Genomic DNA, 19,862 nt, shown 5'->3' on the forward strand with positions numbered 1-19,862 from the left:
TCTCATAACAGATTAACCTTTTTTAACGACACCTTCGAGTAGATGACAAGGTCCCAGTTTTATGAACATTGCTTAACTTTAAGGAATCCCATAACTTAAAATGTCCCATTGGACAGCATTCTAGATTTTAAGGAAAACCTTAACTTAAGGAGTTTTCCTTAACTTCCGTAATACTTCCCTATGGAAAATTTTAAGTTAAGGGATTCCTTAAAGTTAAAGAATGTTCATGAAACTGTGCCAATGGATGATACATTGCTTAAAGTACTGAACCCTTCTTGTGTCACTTATCATTGTGTAATGGATTGCGTGGTGAACAATTTGAGGATCCATGCTTTACTCTTGGACAGGGAGCAACGAATTGAGTTGAAAATGTCATCTTATATAGGCCAGTTACAAAGGATAATGCATTGCGTTTAATAGTGATTGTTTCGGAGAAGACTGGGCCCAGTTTCATGAACATTTCTTAACTTGAAAGAACTCTTAATTTCCACGTAGAAAAGCATTATAAAAATTAAGGAAAACATCTTAAGTTAAGGAGACTTCCTTAAAATCTGTTATGCTTTCCTATGGAGAATTTTAAGTAAGGGGAGTCCTTAAATTTACGGAATGTTCCTGAGAGTTGGCCTAGGGCCAGAAAAACCAAGGTTTATAAATTAAATATTTATCTAAGTAATGGAATTAAATCATAAAATAGTTTGATTGTCTGCAAAAAAAAGGAGGGGGGAAAGAAGAAGAAGGAGAAGCTGTACTATGTAAGAGGAATGACCCCAGAGTCTCAACCGCGCATCCTTCTTACTTCCTGGGATATCACATAACAATAGGACATAGAATGCTTAAGCACGAACCACGTGCAAGAAGAAACTTTACCGGAAATACAGAATGACTACCCCAGGTGACATCATCATAGGAAAATCCAAATTTTCAACAGGCGCTTTGCATCATATCAGTAGAACTAGAATATCTAGTCATTAACTGGATCCGTAATACAAAGAGAGTGAGTCAAGCAATAAAAAGGGACATTATACATGGGCCATATAAAGCCAGTTTTCATTTTTCTGTAGTGACTGTTAAAAATCAATACGGCAGGAAGCATTATAATCTGGAAATCTGGTTTAACTTCTAGAGAGGACGGGCATTATTTGAGGAGGAGAGTTTAATCAAATTGTTTTAGATTTAACATTTGTTTGATATATACCTATCGGGACACTCAAAACACAAGCTATAATGACCTATAATCCAAGGATAGCAATTTGTGTAGACGCTTAACACAAAATCAATACTTTTTAAGACTATGATACAGTTTTCAATGTCAGATATATTGAAGGAAATTATGAACTTTATATGGTATATGTAGTATTTGGAATTAAGCACGGCAAGTAACTTTTGCAGAATGGATAAAATCCGTGAAACAGCACTGATCCAATATTTTGCATATAACTTTTTACACACCTAAGAAAGCACATCTTGATATGGTATTAACATAAGCGAATTATGCCTCTTCATATCCTACAGTATAACGATAAATGGGGTAATCTAAGCGCGACAGACAGAGCTTTAGTGATGACCCCAGTCCTTGAAGCTTGTCATCGTTCCAATACCATAAATGGTCAATAGTATTGTCATGACTGGCAGACAAGTTACAGAAAGATAAATAGCCGGTATACATTGCATTTTCCAAAAAGGTACGCCCCATTCTGACAGGAGATCTTGCAATGAGAAAATTTTCAGCCCGTTGGGTACAAAACTTTTGACAGTTGATCTGAAGCACATTGTTCCCTGCTGATCCGAACCATTCCGAGATAGATCCTCGAGCCTAAATATCTTCAGTTCTTTGCTGTAACAGATGAAACCTGGGTCTATTACTTAACCCCAGAAGGCCACACAATAGGCTAAATATTAGAAACACCGTTTCATCTTCGCCAAAAGCCAGATACTGTTCTATTAGCTGGAAATGCTATGATCTCGGTGTTTTGAGATGCTGACGGCATTCCGATGGTAGATTATCCCGAAAAAAGTGTAATCAACGGCACAAACTTTGCATTGCTTTTTAAAGAAAAATTCAGTAAAGATGTGCTGTTCCATTAAATTTTACAACACATGTTAATGAAGGACAAATGACCCAAATTTAACCTAAAACGAATAAGGATACATGACTACCATTACAAAGAACATGCTTGAGAGATGGGAGAAACAACACCGATAACATTATCAATACTCCAGGGGTTACTATCAATGAAGTTATATCCAACCATGCACTATCTCATAGTAAAACTGAAGGCAACAGAACAGGTAATTTAGTCATTAGATGTTTATCAAATGAGCCGTAAAACGGTACACTCTGGTTAACTGTGTGGCTTTGAATTTGGTCGTCGCTCTCTCTGTAGTCTTCAAAGGAAATCTTTGCAGTCTTGTGATTGGTTCAGATTTTTCTCCTGGGCTGTCTTCAATTTTACTATGAGATAGGCCAGGGGTGGATATAACATCAGTGAAAGTAACCCCTGGAGTATCGAGGATGCACCGTTAACGCTGTGCCAATATCATCATTAACTAGAAATTCTGAACGTCTATCTTCACACACTTCTGGGATAGCGCTACAGTTACATGTAAGTGTGTAGAGATAATATTACGCAGAGCTTTCGTTGACAATTTCCCCTTGGTGATGACAAGCGGTCTTAACAGCCTACCGCCCACGATGCAGACAACAGTCACTCTGTCAAAGACTGACGTGGAATAGGTCTTTGTTTCCAACAGCCACAAAAACGTGAGTGACAAGAAGTCATGCGTATGACACAATATTAAAGTACACAAATGAACCATGTGGTGGTAATACAGGAAAAAATATTACGAATATATCATATTGTTCTATGAATGCCATGTCAACAATTAAGGTCATTTCAGACGTCTCCCAACAATGTGTTATCAAATAGCGACAAGTATGATCTTATATTCACTTATAATATTATAAGGAGAAAAATATCAATTTAGTATCTAGATAACAGCACAGTTTCAAAAGGTTTTATTGGACGTATTACACACATTGAAATACAACAATCGAAACAGAAGTTTCAACATACATTAGAACATATATCGGGCGAACATTTTTATTCCGAGTTTATTTTAAAGTAATTGTATTTCTAAGGTCCTTTAACAGAATGACTAAGAAAACTATAAAACAAAGAATGTTCAGCGTTTACGTACAAGTTGGGGACAAAGATCTTGCTGCAAAGCACATCAATTGTGTAATTTGGTGCGGAAGTAATCAATTATAACTGACACTGCAGTGAAGAATCCATCTATCGCTCTGTGTTGTCAAATTGCACCTTGTTTTCAGTTTTGGTCATTACCCCTTATTTTCAGATGCCTGAACGGTTCTGATAACATACGTATCTCTTGCTTGGAAACAGTGGCATTCAACAATATTATACTAGCTTACATTATAACCAGTATTGGTGAAATCTAAAATTTACACATGGTACAAAGCGAGAACAACACTCTAACAAACTAAGCAAACTGTCGGTTTTAAATCTAATAGTAAAGCAATCGTTTCCTCATAAAATTTTCACTCCGCCCAATGAAGACAGACCATCATGTTTCGACAAACCAGGTGTGATTTTCTGCCTCGCGTAGGGGTGTACCAGTGGTACCAAATAGGGGCCCCGTAGGGAAACAATGGGTATAGTATCAAGGGTGTCATTATTACATAGGGCTTTCGGGGAACAAATCGATGATTTTTTTTCTATCCTGACTAGTTTCGAATATATTGCAAACTTTTGCTGACGTATTACTCAAATTTTTATGTTAGTTTGGGTCACAGTATACAAACTAGGTAAAATCCCACTTCGGTTTACAGTACCGTAAACAGAAATATAAATATCAAGTGAGTTTTTTTTTTTTTTTTTTTTTTTTTTTTTTTACAACTTGCCGAATTCTTGTTTGGACAAGAATTAGCCCGTTGACAGTCAATGCTATTTAGTGGAATATGTTGTTCAGTGCCTATGGCAGTGTGTTTTAATGATATAGTACTAAAATCAGAATATCTATTAAAGACAAGGCTATTGATAAGACGCTAAAAAATGTTCCCAATAAAATAGCTTTTTCTTCTTTTTTCTTTTTTTTTCTTCTCTCATTGCGATCATTAAATGATCAAATCATGTAAAATGAAATCAACTGTACAAAGCACTATTATAGTTGTCATGGCAACTTTATCAATCACTGAATCAACGAACCTGGAATATTGCTGAGGTCGCCTCACAGTACTGTGTGATATAGACAGTATGTGTGATATAGACAGTAGACAGTGTGATATAGACAGTACTGTGTGATATAGACAGTACTGTGTGATATAGACAGTAATATGTGATATAGACAGTACTGTGTGATATAGACAGTGTGATATAGACAGTACTGTGTGATATAGACAGTATCGTGTGATATAGACAGTACTGTGTGATATAGACAGTACTGTGTGATATAGACAGTACTGTGTGATATAGACAGTACTGTGTGATATAGACAGTACTGTGTGATATAGACAGTACTGTGTGATATAGACAGTACTGTGTGATATAGACAGTACTGTGTGATATAGACAGTACGTTGATATAGACAGTACTGTGTGATATAGACAGTACTGTGTGATATAGACAGTACTGTGTGATATAGACAGTACTGTGTGATATAGACAGTACGTGTGATATAGACAGTACTGTGTGATATAGACAGTACTGTGTGATATAGACAGTACTGTGTGATATAGACAGTACGTGTGATATAGACAGTACTGTGTGATATAGACAGTACTGTGTGATATAGACGTACAGTGTGATATAGACAGTACTGTGTGATATAGACAGTACTGTGTGATATAGACAGTACTGTGTGATATAGACAGTACGTGTGATATAGACAGTACTGTGTGATATAGACAGTACGTGTGATATAGACAGACGTTATATAGCAGTAGTTAGCAGTACTGTGTGATATAGACAGTACGTGTGATATAGACTAGTGTGATATAGACAGTACGTGTGATATAGACAGTGTGTATAGACAGTACTGTGTGATATAGACAGTACTGTGTGATATAGACAGTACTGTGTGATATAGACAGTACTGTGTGATATAGACAGTACTGTGTGATATAGACAGTACTGTGTGATATAGACAGTGTGATTAGCAGTTGTGTGATATAGACAGTACTGTGTGATATAGACAGTACTGTGTGATATAGACAGTACTGTGTGATATAGACAGTACTGTGTGATATAGACAGTACTGTGTGATATAGACAGTACTGTGTGATATAGACAGTACTGTGTGATATAGACAGTACTGTGTGATATAGACAGTACTGTGTTGATATAGACAGTACTGTGTGATATAGACAGTACTGTGTGATATAGACAGTACTGTGTGATATAGACAGTACTGTGTGATATAGACAGTACTGTGTGATATAGACAGTACTGTGTGATATAGACAGTACTGTGTGATATAGACAGTACGTGTGATATAGACAGTACGTGTGATATAGACAGTACTGTGTGATATAGACAGTACTGTGTGTGATATAGACAGTACTGTGTGATATAGACAGTACTGTGTGATATAGACAGTACTGTGTGATATAGACAGTACTGTGTGATATAGACAGTACTGTGTGATATAGACAGTAGTGTGATATAGACAGTATGTGTGATATAGACAGTACTGTGTGATATAGACAGTACTGTGTGATATAGACAGTACGTGTGATATAGACAGTACTGTGTGATATAGACAGTAGTGTGATATAGACAGTAGTGTGATATAGACAGTACTGTGTGATATAGACAGTACTGTGTGATATAGACAGTTGTGTGATATAGACAGTACTGTGTGATATAGACAGTACTGTGTGATATAGACAGTACTGTGTGATATAGACAGTACGTGTGATATAGACAGTACGTGTGATATAGACAGTACTGTGTGATATAGACAGTACTGTGTGATATAGACAGTACGTGTGATATAGACAGTACTGTGTGATATAGACAGTACTGTGTGATATAGACAGTACTGTGTGATATAGACAGTACTGTGTGATATAGACAGTACTGTGTGATATAGACAGTACTGTGTGATATAGACAGTACTGTGTGATATAGACAGTACTGTGTGATATAGACAGTACTGTGTGATATAGACAGTACTGTGTGATATAGACAGTATGTGATATAGACAGTACTGTGTGATATAGACAGTACTGTGTGATATAGACAGTACTGTGTGATATAGACAGTACTGTGTGATATAGACAGTACTGTGTGATATAGACAGTACTGTGTGATATAGACAGTACTGTGTGATATAGACAGTACTGTGTGATATAGACAGTACTGTGTGATATAGACAGTACTGTGTGATATAGACAGTACTGTGTGATATAGACAGTACTGTGTGATATAGACAGTACTGTGTGATATAGACAGTACTGTGTGATATAGACAGTACTGTGTGATATAGACAGTACTGTGTGATATAGACAGTACTGTGTGATATAGACAGTACTGTGTGATATAGACAGTACTGTGTGATATAGACAGTACTGTGTGATATAGACAGTACTGTGTGATATAGACAGTACTGTGTGATATAGACAGTACGTGTGTGATATAGACAGTACTGTGTGATATAGACAGTACTGTGTGATATAGACAGTACTGTGTGATATAGACAGTATGTGTGATATAGACAGTACGTGTGTGATATAGACAGTGTGTGATATAGACAGTATGTGTGATATAGACAGACAGTTGTGTGTGATATAGACAGTATGTGTGATATAGACAGTACTGTGTGATATAGACAGTACGTGTGATATAGACAGTACTGTGTGATATAGACAGTACTGTGTGATATAGACAGTACTGTGTGATATAGACAGTACTGTGTGATATAGACAGTACTGTGTGATATAGACAGTACTGTGTGATATAGACAGTACTGTGTGATATAGACAGTACTGTGTGATATAGACAGTACTGTGTGATATAGACAGTACTGTGTGATATAGACAGTACTGTGTGATATAGACAGTACTGTGTGATATAGACAGTACTGTGTGATATAGACAGTACTGTGTGATATAGACAGTACGTGTGATATAGACAGTGTGTGTGATATAGACAGTACTGTGTGATATAGACAGTACTGTGTGATATAGACAGTACGTGTGATATAGACAGTACTGTGTGATATAGACAGTACTGTGTGATATAGACAGTACTGTGTGATATAGACAGTACTGTGTGATATAGACAGTACTGTGTGATATAGACAGTACTGTGTGATATAGACAGTGTGATATAGACAGTACTGTGTGTGATATAGACAGTACTGTGTGATATAGACAGTACTGTGTGATATAGACAGTACTGTGTGATATAGACAGTACTGTGTGATATAGACAGTACTGTGTGATATAGACAGTACGTGTGATATAGACAGTACTGTGTGATTGATATAGACAGTACTGTGTGATATAGACAGTACTGTGTGATATAGACAGTACTGTGTGATATAGACAGTACCGTGTGATATAGACAGTAGTGTGATATAGACAGTAGTGTGTGATATAGACAGTACTGTGTGATATAGACAGTACTGTGTGATATAGACAGTACTGTGTGATATAGACAGTACTGTGTGATATAGACAGTGTGATATAGACAGTACTGTGTGATATAGACAGTACTGTGTGATATAGACAGTACTGTGTGATATAGACAGTACTGTGTGATATAGACAGTGTGTGTGATATAGACAGTACTGTGTGATATAGACAGTACCGTGTGATATAGACAGTGTGATATAGACAGTACTGTGTGATATAGACCGTGTGATATAGACATTACTGTGTGATATAGACGTAGTGTAATAGTGTGGTGATATAGACAGTACTGTGTGGATATAGACAGTACTGTGTGATATAGACAGTACTGTGTGATATAGACAGTACTGTGTGATATAGACAGTACTGTGTGATATAGACAGTACTGTGTTGATATAGACAGTACTGTGTGATATAGACAGTACTGTGTGATATAGACAGTACTGTGTGATATAGACAGTACTGTGTGATATAGACAGTACTGTGTGATATAGACAGTACTGTGTGATATAGACAGTACTGTGTGATATAGACAGTACTGTGTGATATAGACAGTACTGTGTGATATAGACAGTACTGTGTGATATAGACAGTACTGTGTGATATAGACAGTACTGTGTGATATAGACAGTACTGTGTGATATAGACAGTACTGTGTGATATAGACAGTGTGATATAGACAGTACTGTGTGATATAGACAGTACTGTGTGATATAGACAGTACTGTGTGATATAGACAGTACTGTGTGATATAGACAGTACTGTGTGATATAGACAGTACTGTGTGATATAGACAGTACTGTGTGATATAGACAGTGTGATATAGACAGTACTGTGTGATATAGACAGTGTGATATAGACATTACTGTGTGATATATACAGTACTGTGTGATATAGACAGTACTGTGTGATATAGACAGTACTGTGTGATATAGACAGTACTGTGTGATATAGACAGTATGTGTGTACCGTGTGATATAGACAGTACCGTGTGATATAGACAGTACTGTGTGATACCGTGTGATATAGACAGTAGTGTGTGATATAGACAGTACTGTGTGATATAGACAGTACTGTGTGATATAGACAGTGTGATATAGACAGTACTGTGTGATATAGACAGTACTGTGTGATATAGACAGTACTGTGTGATATAGACAGTACTGTGTGATATAGACAGTACTGTGTGATATAGACAGTACTGTGTGATATAGACAGTACTGTGTGATATAGACAGTACTGTGTGATATAGACAGTACTGTGTGATATAGACAGTACTGTGTGATATAGACAGTACTGTGTGATATAGACAGTACTGTATGATATAGACAGTACTGTGTGATATAGACAGTACTGTGTGATATAGACAGTGTGATATAGACAGTACTGTGTGATATAGACAGTACTGTGTGATATAGACAGTACTGTGTGATATAGACAGTACTGTGTGATATAGACAGTACTGTGTGATATAGACAGTACTGTGTGATATAGACAGTACTGTGTGATATAGACAGTACTGTGTGATATAGACAGTGTGATATAGACAGTACTGTGTGATATAGACAGTACTGTGTGATATAGACAGTACTGTGTGATATAGACAGTACTGTGTGATATAGACAGTACTGTGTGATACCGTGTGATATAGACAGTACTGTGTGATATAGACAGTACTGTGTGATATAGACAGTACTGTGTGATGTGTGATATAGACAGTACTGTGTGATATAGACAGTACTGTGTGATATAGACAGTACTGTGTGATATAGACAGTACTGTGTGATATAGACAGTACTGTGTGATATAGACAGTACTGTGTGATATAGACAGTACTGTGTGATATAGACAGTACTGTGTGATATATAGACGAGACTGTGTGATATAGACAGTACTGTGTGATATAGACAGTACTGTGTGATATAGACAGTACTGTGTGATATAGACAGTACTGTGTGATATAGACAGTACTGTGTGATATAGACAGTACTGTGTGATATAGACAGTACTGTGTGATATAGACAGTACTGTGTGATATAGACAGTACTGTGTGATATAGACAGTACTGTGTGATATAGACAGTACTGTGTGATATAGACAGTACTGTGTGATATAGACAGTACTGTGTGATATAGACAGTACTGTGTGATATAGACAGTAGTGTGTGATATATAGACAGTACTGTGTGATATAGACAGTGTGATATAGACAGTACTGTGTGATATAGACAGTACTGTGTGATATAGACAGTGTGATATAGACAGTACTGTGTGATATAGACAGTACTGTGTGATATAGACAGTACTGTGTGATATAGACAGTAGTGTGTGATATAGACAGTACTGTGTGATATAGACAGTACTGTGTGATATAGACAGTACTGTGTGATATAGACAGTACAGTACGTGTGATATAGACAGTACTGTGTGATATAGACAGTACTGTGTGATATAGACAGTACTGTGTGATATAGACAGTACTGTGTGATATAGACAGTAGTGTGTGATATAGACAGTACTGTGTGATATAGACAGTACTGTGTGATATAGACAGTACTGTGTGATATAGACAGTACTGTGTGATATAGACAGTACTGTGTGATATAGACAGTACTGTGTGATATAGACAGTACTGTGTGATATAGACAGTACTGTGTGATATAGACAGTACTGTGTGATATAGACAGTACTGTGTGATATAGACAGTACTGTGTGATATAGACAGTACTGTGTGATATAGACAGTACTGTGTGATATAGACAGTGTGATATAGACAGTGTGATATAGACAGTACTGTGTGATATAGACAGTACTGTGTGATATAGACAGTACTGTGTGATATAGACAGTACTGTGTGATATAGACAGTGTGATATAGACAGTGTGATATAGACAGTACTGTGTGATATAGACAGTACTGTGTGATATAGACAGTACTGTGTGATATAGACAGTACTGTGTGATACCGTGTGATATAGACAGTACTGTGTGATATAGACAGTACAGTGTGATATAGACAGTACTGTGTGATATAGACAGTACTGTGTGATATAGACAGTACTGTGTGATATAGACAGTACTGTGTGATATAGACAGTACGTGTGATATAGACAGTACTGTGTGATATAGACAGTACTGTGTGATATAGACAGTACTGTGTGATATAGACAGTACGTGTGTGATATAGACAGTACTGTGTGATATAGACAGTACTGTGTGATATAGACAGTACTGTGTGATATAGACAGTACTGTGTGATATAGACAGTATGTGTGATATAGACAGTACTGTGTGATATAGACAGTACTGTGTGATATAGACAGTACTGTGTGATATAGACAGTACTGTGTGATATAGACAGTACTGTGTGATATAGACAGTACTGTGTGATATAGACAGTACTGTGTGATATAGACAGTACTGTGTGATATAGACAGTACTGTGTGTGATATAGACAGTACTGTGTGATATAGACAGTACGTGTGTGATATAGACAGTAGTGTGTGATATAGACAGTAGTGTGTGATATAGACAGTACTGTGTGATATAGACAGTACTGTGTGATATAGACAGTATGTGTGATATAGACACTGTGTGATATAGACAGTACTGTGTGATATAGACAGTACTGTGTGATATAGACAGTACTGTGTGATATAATACAGTTAATGTGTGATATAGACAGTACTGTGTGATATAGACAGTACTGTGTGATATAGACAGTACAGTGTGTATATAGACAGTACTGTGTGATATAGACAGTACTGTGTGATATAGACAGTATGTGTGATATAGACAGTACTGTGTGATATAGACAGTACAGTGTGATATAGACAGTACTGTGTGATATAGACAGTACTGTGTGATATAGACAGTACTGTGTGATATAGACAGTACTGTGTGATATAGACAGTACTGTGTGATATAGACAGTACTGTGTGATATAGACAGTACTGTGTGATATAGACAGTACTGTGTGATATAGACAGTACTATGTGATATAGACAGTACTGTGTGATATAGACAGTACCGTGTGTGATATAGACAGTACTGTGTGATATAGACAGTACTGTGTGATATAGACAGTACTGTGTGATATAGACAGTACTGTGTGATATAGACAGTACTGTGTGATATAGACAGTACTGTGTGATATAGACAGTACTGTGTGATATAGACAGTACTGTGTGATATAGACAGTACTGTGTGATATAGACAGTACTGTGTGATATAGACAGTACTGTGTGATATAGACAGTACTGTGTGATATAGACAGTACTGTGTGATATAGACAGTACTGTGTGATATAGACAGTACTGTGTGATATAGACAGTACTGTGTGATATAGACAGTACTGTGTGATATAGACAGTACTGTGTGATATAGACAGTACTGTGTGATATAGACAGTACTGTGTGATATAGACAGTACTGTGTGATATAGACAGTACTGTGTGATATAGACAGTAGTGTGATATAGACAGTACTGTGTGATATAGACAGTACTGTGTGATATAGACACTGTGTGATATAGACAGTACTGTGTGATATAGACAGTACTGTGTGATATAGACAGTACTGTGTGATATAGACAGTACTGTGTGATATAGACAGTACTGTGTGATATAGACAGTACCGTGTGATATAGACAGTACTGTGTGATATAGACAGTACTGTGTGATATAGACAGTAGTGTGTGATATAGACAGTACTGTGTGATATAGACAGTACTGTGTGATATAGACAGTACGTGTGATATAGACAGTGATATAGACAGTACTGTGTGATATAGACAGTACTGTGTGATATAGACAGTACTGTGTGATATAGACAGTACTGTGTGATATAGACAGTACTGTGTGATATAGACAGTACTGTGTGATATAGACAGTACTGTGTGATATAGACAGTACTGTGTGATATAGACAGTACTGTGTGATATAGACAGTACTGTGTGATATAGACAGTACTGTGTGATATAGACAGTACGTGTGTGATATAGACAGTACTGTGTGATATAGACAGTACTGTGTGATATAGACAGTACTGTGTGATATAGACAGTGTGATATAGACAGTACTGTGTGATATAGACAGTATGTGTGATATAGACAGTACTGTGTGATATAGACAGTACTGTGTGATATAGACAGTACTGTGTGATATAGACAGTACGTGTGATATAGACAGTACTGTGTGATATAGACAGTAGTGTGTGATATAGACAGTACTGTGTGATATAGACAGTACTGTGTGATATAGACAGTACTGTGTGATATAGACAGTACTGTGTGATATAGACAGTACTGTGTGATATAGACAGTACTGTGTGATATAGACAGTACTGTGTGATATAGACAGTACTGTGTGATATAGACAGTACGTGTGTGTGATATAGACAGTACTGTGTGATATAGACAGTACTGTGTGATATAGACAGTACTGTGTGTGATATAGACAGTACTGTGTGATATAGACAGTACGTGTGATATAGACAGTATGTGTGATATAGACAGTACTGTGTGATATAGACAGTACTGTGTGATATAGACAGTACTGTGTGATATAGACAGTGTGATATAGACAGTACTGTGTGATATAGACAGTACTGTGTGATATAGACAGTACTGTGTGATATAGACAGTACTGTGTGATATAGACAGTACTGTGTGATATAGACAGTACTGTGTGATATAGACAGTACTGTGTGATATAGACAGTACTGTGTGATATAGACAGTACTGTGTGATATAGACAGTACCGTGTGATATAGACAGTACTGTGTGATATAGACAGTACCGTGTGATATAGACAGTACTGTGTGATATAGACAGTACTGTGTGATATAGACAGTACTGTGTGATATAGACAGTACTGTGTGATATAGACAGTACTGTGTGATATAGACAGTACTGTGTGATATAGACAGTACTGTGTGATATAGACAGTAGTGTGTGATATAGACAGTAGTGTGTGATATAGACAGTACTGTGTGATATAGACAGTACTGTGTGATATAGACAGTACTGTGTGATATAGACAGTACTGTGTGATATAGACAGTACTGTGTGATATAGACAGTACTGTGTGATATAGACAGTACTGTGTGATATAGACAGTGTGATATAGACAGTACTGTGTGATATAGACAGTACTGTGTGATATAGACAGTACTGTGTGATATAGACAGTACTGTGTGATATAGACAGTGTGATATAGACAGTACTGTGTGATAAAGACAGTACTGTGTGATATAGACAGTGTGATATAGACAGTACTGTGTGATATAGACAGTACTGTGTGATATAGATAGTACTGTGTGATATAGACAGTGTGATATAGACAGTACAGTGTGATATAGACAGTACTGTGTGATATAGACAGTACTGTGTGATATAGACAGTACTGTGTGATATAGACAGTAGTGTGTGATATAGACAGTACTGTGTGATATAGACAGTACTGTGTGATATAGACAGTACTGTGTGATATAGACAGTACTGTGTGATATAGACAGTACTGTGTGATATAGACAGTACTGTGTGATATAGACAGTACTGTGTGATATAGACAGTACTGTGTGATATAGACAGTACTGTGTGATATAGACAGTACTGTGTGATATAGACAGTACTGTGTTGATATAGACAGTACTGTGTGATATAGACAGTACTGTGTGATATAGACAGTACTGTGTGATATAGACAGTACTGTGTGATATAGACAGTACTGTGTGATATAGACAGTACTGTGTGATATAGACAGTACCGTGTGATATAGACAGTACTGTGTGATATAGACAGTACTGTGTGATATAGACAGTACTGTGTGATATAGACAGTACTGTGTGATATAGACATAGTGTGATATAGACAGTACTGTGTGATATAGACAGTACTGTGTGATATAGACAGTACTGTGTGATATAGACAGTACTGTGTGTGATATAGACAGTACTGTGTGATATAGACAGTACTGTGTGATATAGACAGTACTGTGTGATATAGACAGTACTGTGTGATATAGACAGTACTGTGTGATATAGACAGTACAGTGTGATATAGACAGTACTGTGTGATATAGACAGTACTGTGTGATATAGACAGTACTGTGTGATATAGACAGTACTGTGTGATATAGACAGTACTGTGTGATATAGACAGTACTGTGTGATATAGACATAGTGTGATATAGACAGTACTGTGTGATATAGACAGTACTGTGTGATATAGACAGTACTGTGTGATATAGACAGTACTGTGTGATATAGACAGTACTGTGTGATATAGACAGTACTGTGTGATATAGACAGCAGTCCGTGTGATATAGACAGTACTGTGTGATATAGACAGTGTGATATAGACAGTACTGTGTGATATAGACAGTACTGTGTGATATAGACAGTGTGATATAGACAGTACTGTGTGATATAGACAGTACTGTGTGATATAGACAGTACTGTGTGATATAGACAGTAATGTGTGATATAGACAGTACTGTGTGATATAGACAGTACTGTGTGATATAGACAGTACTGTGTGATATAGACAGTACTGTGTAACATGTTGTGATATAGACAGTACCGTGTGATATAGACAGTACTGTGTGATATAGACAGTGTGATATAGACAGTACTGTGTGATATAGACAGTACAGTGTGATATAGACAGTACAGTGTGATATAGACAGTACTGTGTGATATAGACAGTACTGTGTGATATAGACAGTACTGTGTGATATAGACAGTACTGTGTGATATAGACAGTACTGTGTGATATAGACAGTACTGTGTGATATAGACAGTACTGTGTGATATAGACAGTACTGTGTGATATAGACAGTACTTGTGTATGTGTGATATAGACAGTACTGTGTGATATAGACAGTACTGTGTGATATAGACAGTACTGTGTGATATAGACAGTACTGTGTGATATAGACAGTACTGTGTGATATAGACACAGTACTGTGTGATATAGACAGTACTGTGTGATATAGACAGTACTGTGTGATATAGACAGTACTGTGTGATATAGACAGTACTGTGTGATATAGACAGTACTGTGTGATATAGACAGTACTGTGTGATATAGACAGTACTGTGTGATATAGACAGTACTGTGTGATATAGACAGTACTGTGTGATATAGACAGTACAGTGTGATATAGACAGTGTGATATAGACAGTACTGTGTGATATAGACAGTACTGTGTGATATAGACAGTACTGTGTGATATAGACAGTACTGTGTGATATAGACAGTGTGATATAGACAGTACTGTGTGATATAGACAGTACTGTGTGATATAGACAGTACTGTGTGATATAGACAGTACTGTGTACGTGTGATATAGACAGTACTGTGTGATATAGACAGTGTGATATAGACAGTACTGTGTGATATAGACAGTACTGTGTGATATAGACAGTACTGTGTGATATAGACAGTGTGATATAGACAGTACTGTGTGATATAGACAGTACTGTGTGATATAGACAGTACTGTGTGATATAGACAGTGTACTGTGTGATATAGACAGTGTGATATAGACAGTACTGTGTGATATAGACAGTACTGTGTGATATAGACAGTACTGTGTGATATAGACAGTACCGTGTGATATAGACAGTACTGTGTGATATAGACAGTACTGTGTGATATAGACAGTACTGTGTGATATAGACAGTGTGTGATATAGACAGTACTGTGTGATATAGACAGTACGTGTGATATGATATAGACAGTACTGTGTGATATAACAACGTGTGATATAACAGTGTGATATAGACATTACAGTGTGTGATATAGACAGTATGTGTGATATAGACAAGTCGTGTGATATAGACAGTACTGTGTGATATAGACAGTACTGTGTGATATAGACAGTATGTGTGATATAGACAGTACTGTGTGATATAGACAGTACTGTGTGATATAGACAGTACTGTGTGATATAGACAGTACTGTGTGATATAGAAGTACTGTGTTATAGACAGTACTGTGTGATATAGACAGTACTGTGTGATATAGACAGTACTGTGTGATATAGACAGTACTGTGTGATATAGACAGTACTGTGTGATATAGACAGTACTGTGTGATATAGACAGTACTGTGCGATATAGAAAGTATTGTGTTGCAAGTTCATTGCATTACGGCTATAATGTTAATGTTACCAACCCCCAAACTTTTCCCCAACACATAAAAATATGGACAGTTCTTTTGAAATAATACCGTGTTGAAATTAAATTAAACAGTACCGTGATGATGTTGATTCAATATCGATACACAAGAGTCTTTGTGATAAATTTACCCTATATCTACACATAATAATTTAGTAAAGTTACAATAGGGTATGTATAAATGATTTTTGTTATTTATTTTCGAGAGTTTAACGGAGCATTACCTTGGCTTTTCCTTGAGTCCGGAATACCACAAGGTTTGAGAACGCCGCACGTGACTGGACCAACTATGTCTTCGACCATTCCTGCGTCCATACCCATATCTGTATAATTTCCCATATAATCCATCGGAAAAGCATCAGGAAAAGGCGTCTCAGGTTCTTTCTTGTAGAAATTCAACACAAAAGAAGAAATTAAATTACCCCAAATATGTGTTGTTTGAAAACAGGCTAGAAATATTCCATGAAACCGAAGGACTTCCTTGTCTATGTTACCTCTACTTACACGTGAAGAATCGAAAGCTAATTTTAAAATGTAAGATATTTCTGCTGTCCAAAGAATTCCCTGACCACATCCAGAAAACACAGCAGTTGGTATAAGTGTGTAAAAGGTAGGATAAAAGTTGGCGCCTATCCACGTGAGAAAGCTAAACATCCCAATCACAAGCGCCCATTTAGCAGACAATTTGTTGATTATCGAAGGGGCCCATAAGCACGTGAAAAACATGGTCCCGTGAACAACGGACATAGCTATGATGCCTAGGTTATATTTGTCGTTGATGGAACTCTGTAGATTTTGTATAGCCCTAAATGAGGAAAATAGCGTTATAAAACTAATGCACAGAAACACTAAATTTTTCTTGAAGGTGAAAACAATTATAGAGGGTACAGTACTACTTAATTCCGAGCATGGTGTTCCAACATTTTCTTTTGTGTTGTCCTGACACATTACATGATTCTCCCCCGTTATAGGGAGTCGCTTCCCACCTCCTCCTTTTTTGTAACTTACAGGGCTTTGGTTACTAAGGTCATCGTTAAGTTTATAAACTGACTGTTTAGGTTTTGAGATTTTAGATCTACAAGCAATGGCCGTCTTAAGTTCGTCCATGTGATCAGGTGTGCCTCCACCGGAAGTGGACAGGCTGACAGTCATCCTATTGCTGGGTGTATGGTTCATTCGAAGCTGTTGTTGCTGTTGCTGCTGTTTCTGCTGCAATTGTTGTTGTGGTTGTTGCTGTTGTTGCTGCTGCTTTTGGTGTCTTTGCTGTTGCTGTTGTTTCTGCTGTTGTTTCTCGTCGTTTTTTATGTTATCCTCTACATGTGACGCTGATGTCATCATGATGTTGTTTTTAGAGGGTTTTGGCGATGAACAATTATCAAGGACTGATTTTAATTCGAGGGCATCTTCACCTCTCCTTGTCGCCCGTACATAGCTTTCCTTTCGACCCCTTTTTGTGAGGTAACCTTCAATAAAGTCTGTCTGTTCCTCTACATCTGCGGCGCTTTTCTTGACAGCATACCTGTAACTTTCTGTTCTCTGTCTACCTGCCTGAGTGGCGTAAGTGTAACTAGGCCTCCTGGGCCTGTAGAGCCCGAATCCTGCCCCAAGACCCGTCATATCGAATGGGGATAGTGTGGAAGACGATGCTGACATCTTGTTTTTAAAACAAGGTTTTCCTCTACTACGAGAGGTAAGCAAGTTGGGTTGTCAATTGAGCGTATTATAAAACTGATTATTAGGAAGATGTCACTTAGTGTGACAAAACAACGTAAACGTTCCAGAAACAACATGAATGGAGACTCACTCATATAAATACCGTTCCGGTTCGTCAAAATACCACCAATCATGTGTATCCGCCTAATCTAGCATCACTTTCTCCGAGTCAGTATCGGCGCGGTGACTCACACTGCAATGGAGGACAAAGCGAACATTATAGCCAGTTCTTGTCTCGATTATATACAGCAATGTTAATATAATAGTTTTAATGTCCACATCTATGCGCCTTCTAAGTCATCGTTTGGGGATTCGGTTATGATGAAATTGAATACAGCTGTACATATGCCAGTCTGTATGGCAATCAATAGACTCGATGATCGGTTCTTACGCGGCTTTAATTAACCTCCACGCTAACTTCCCAGTGTTTCCGGTGTTAGTATTGGCAAGGCGGCTTTACCGTTAGGTTTCACTCACAGCTTGTTATCCAACAATACTGAATACACAGACAACGAATTATACAACACAACGCACACATTGAGAAACAGCAGGCAAAGTAACTCCTTTTGGACACAAATAATCGGCACACATGAGGATGCTGCAACACAGCCAATGTAGACAACCGGCGACCGTCACACACAACTGCGCTCTCAAACACTGAGAAGCGTCTTGCTGCTTATTTCGATGAAAAAACAACAGAACATTTAGCCCCGGCTAACAATGTTAAATGGTGACAAAGTGTGTACTCCGCCATTCCTAGAAAAGAGAACTACAAGTTCAGCTACCAATATCTCCTACACATATGCTGTGCCTAACACAATCGATGAAACCAGGCTCGCCTCTTCGCGTATACAAGCTGAACCATCAAAGCTAGGCTGGTTATAAATCCAAACCATGTTCAAATAAAAACGAAATTCAGCAAAATGTTGTCCTTAATTATTTCTCCCGAACAGTCTGGCCTTCATGGAGCTCTTGTTTGTGATTCACACTACACTGTACTGGTTTTCACTCGGTGGATAATGGCGTACAAAATGTTTGTCTCCTTATAGACAACGTAAAGGTAGTGCTTAGTGCGCTCCTTGCCCGCCGCCTGTTTCTCCCTGCGCTAAGTCACTAGATTCGCTAATGTCTTGTCCCGTGGCAAAACAAACAGAGAGACGTATATATATGTTTACTGTTTAAAACTGGCAGTGTCGTCATCTGGTAACCGATCATCGCAAACATTTATCTAAAAATTGAAAGGGGTTATACTATAGTGGCATTTTTTTTTCTATTGTCATCGTGAATTTGAAAATTATTTTTAAATCACAAATCT

General features: G+C 37.3%; 1 protein-coding gene across 1 annotated transcript in view; it reads right to left on the reverse strand.

Moving 5' to 3' along the window:
- LOC138307545 (protein unc-93 homolog A-like) overlaps nucleotides 1-19,619 on the reverse strand; it is a 42,439-nt gene extending 22,820 nt beyond the window's left edge. The window contains exon 1 of the mRNA XM_069248347.1: nucleotides 17,059-19,619. Coding sequence (XP_069104448.1) covers nucleotides 17,059-18,487 — 1,429 coding nt within the window. The 5' untranslated portion in view covers nucleotides 18,488-19,619. The remainder of the gene's footprint in view (nucleotides 1-17,058) is intronic.
- Between the last annotated feature and the right edge of the window lie 243 nt (nucleotides 19,620-19,862).

This window comes from Argopecten irradians, chromosome 14, assembly GCF_041381155.1.
Source record: "Argopecten irradians isolate NY chromosome 14, Ai_NY, whole genome shotgun sequence".
Taxonomy (NCBI): domain Eukaryota; kingdom Metazoa; phylum Mollusca; class Bivalvia; order Pectinida; family Pectinidae; genus Argopecten; species Argopecten irradians.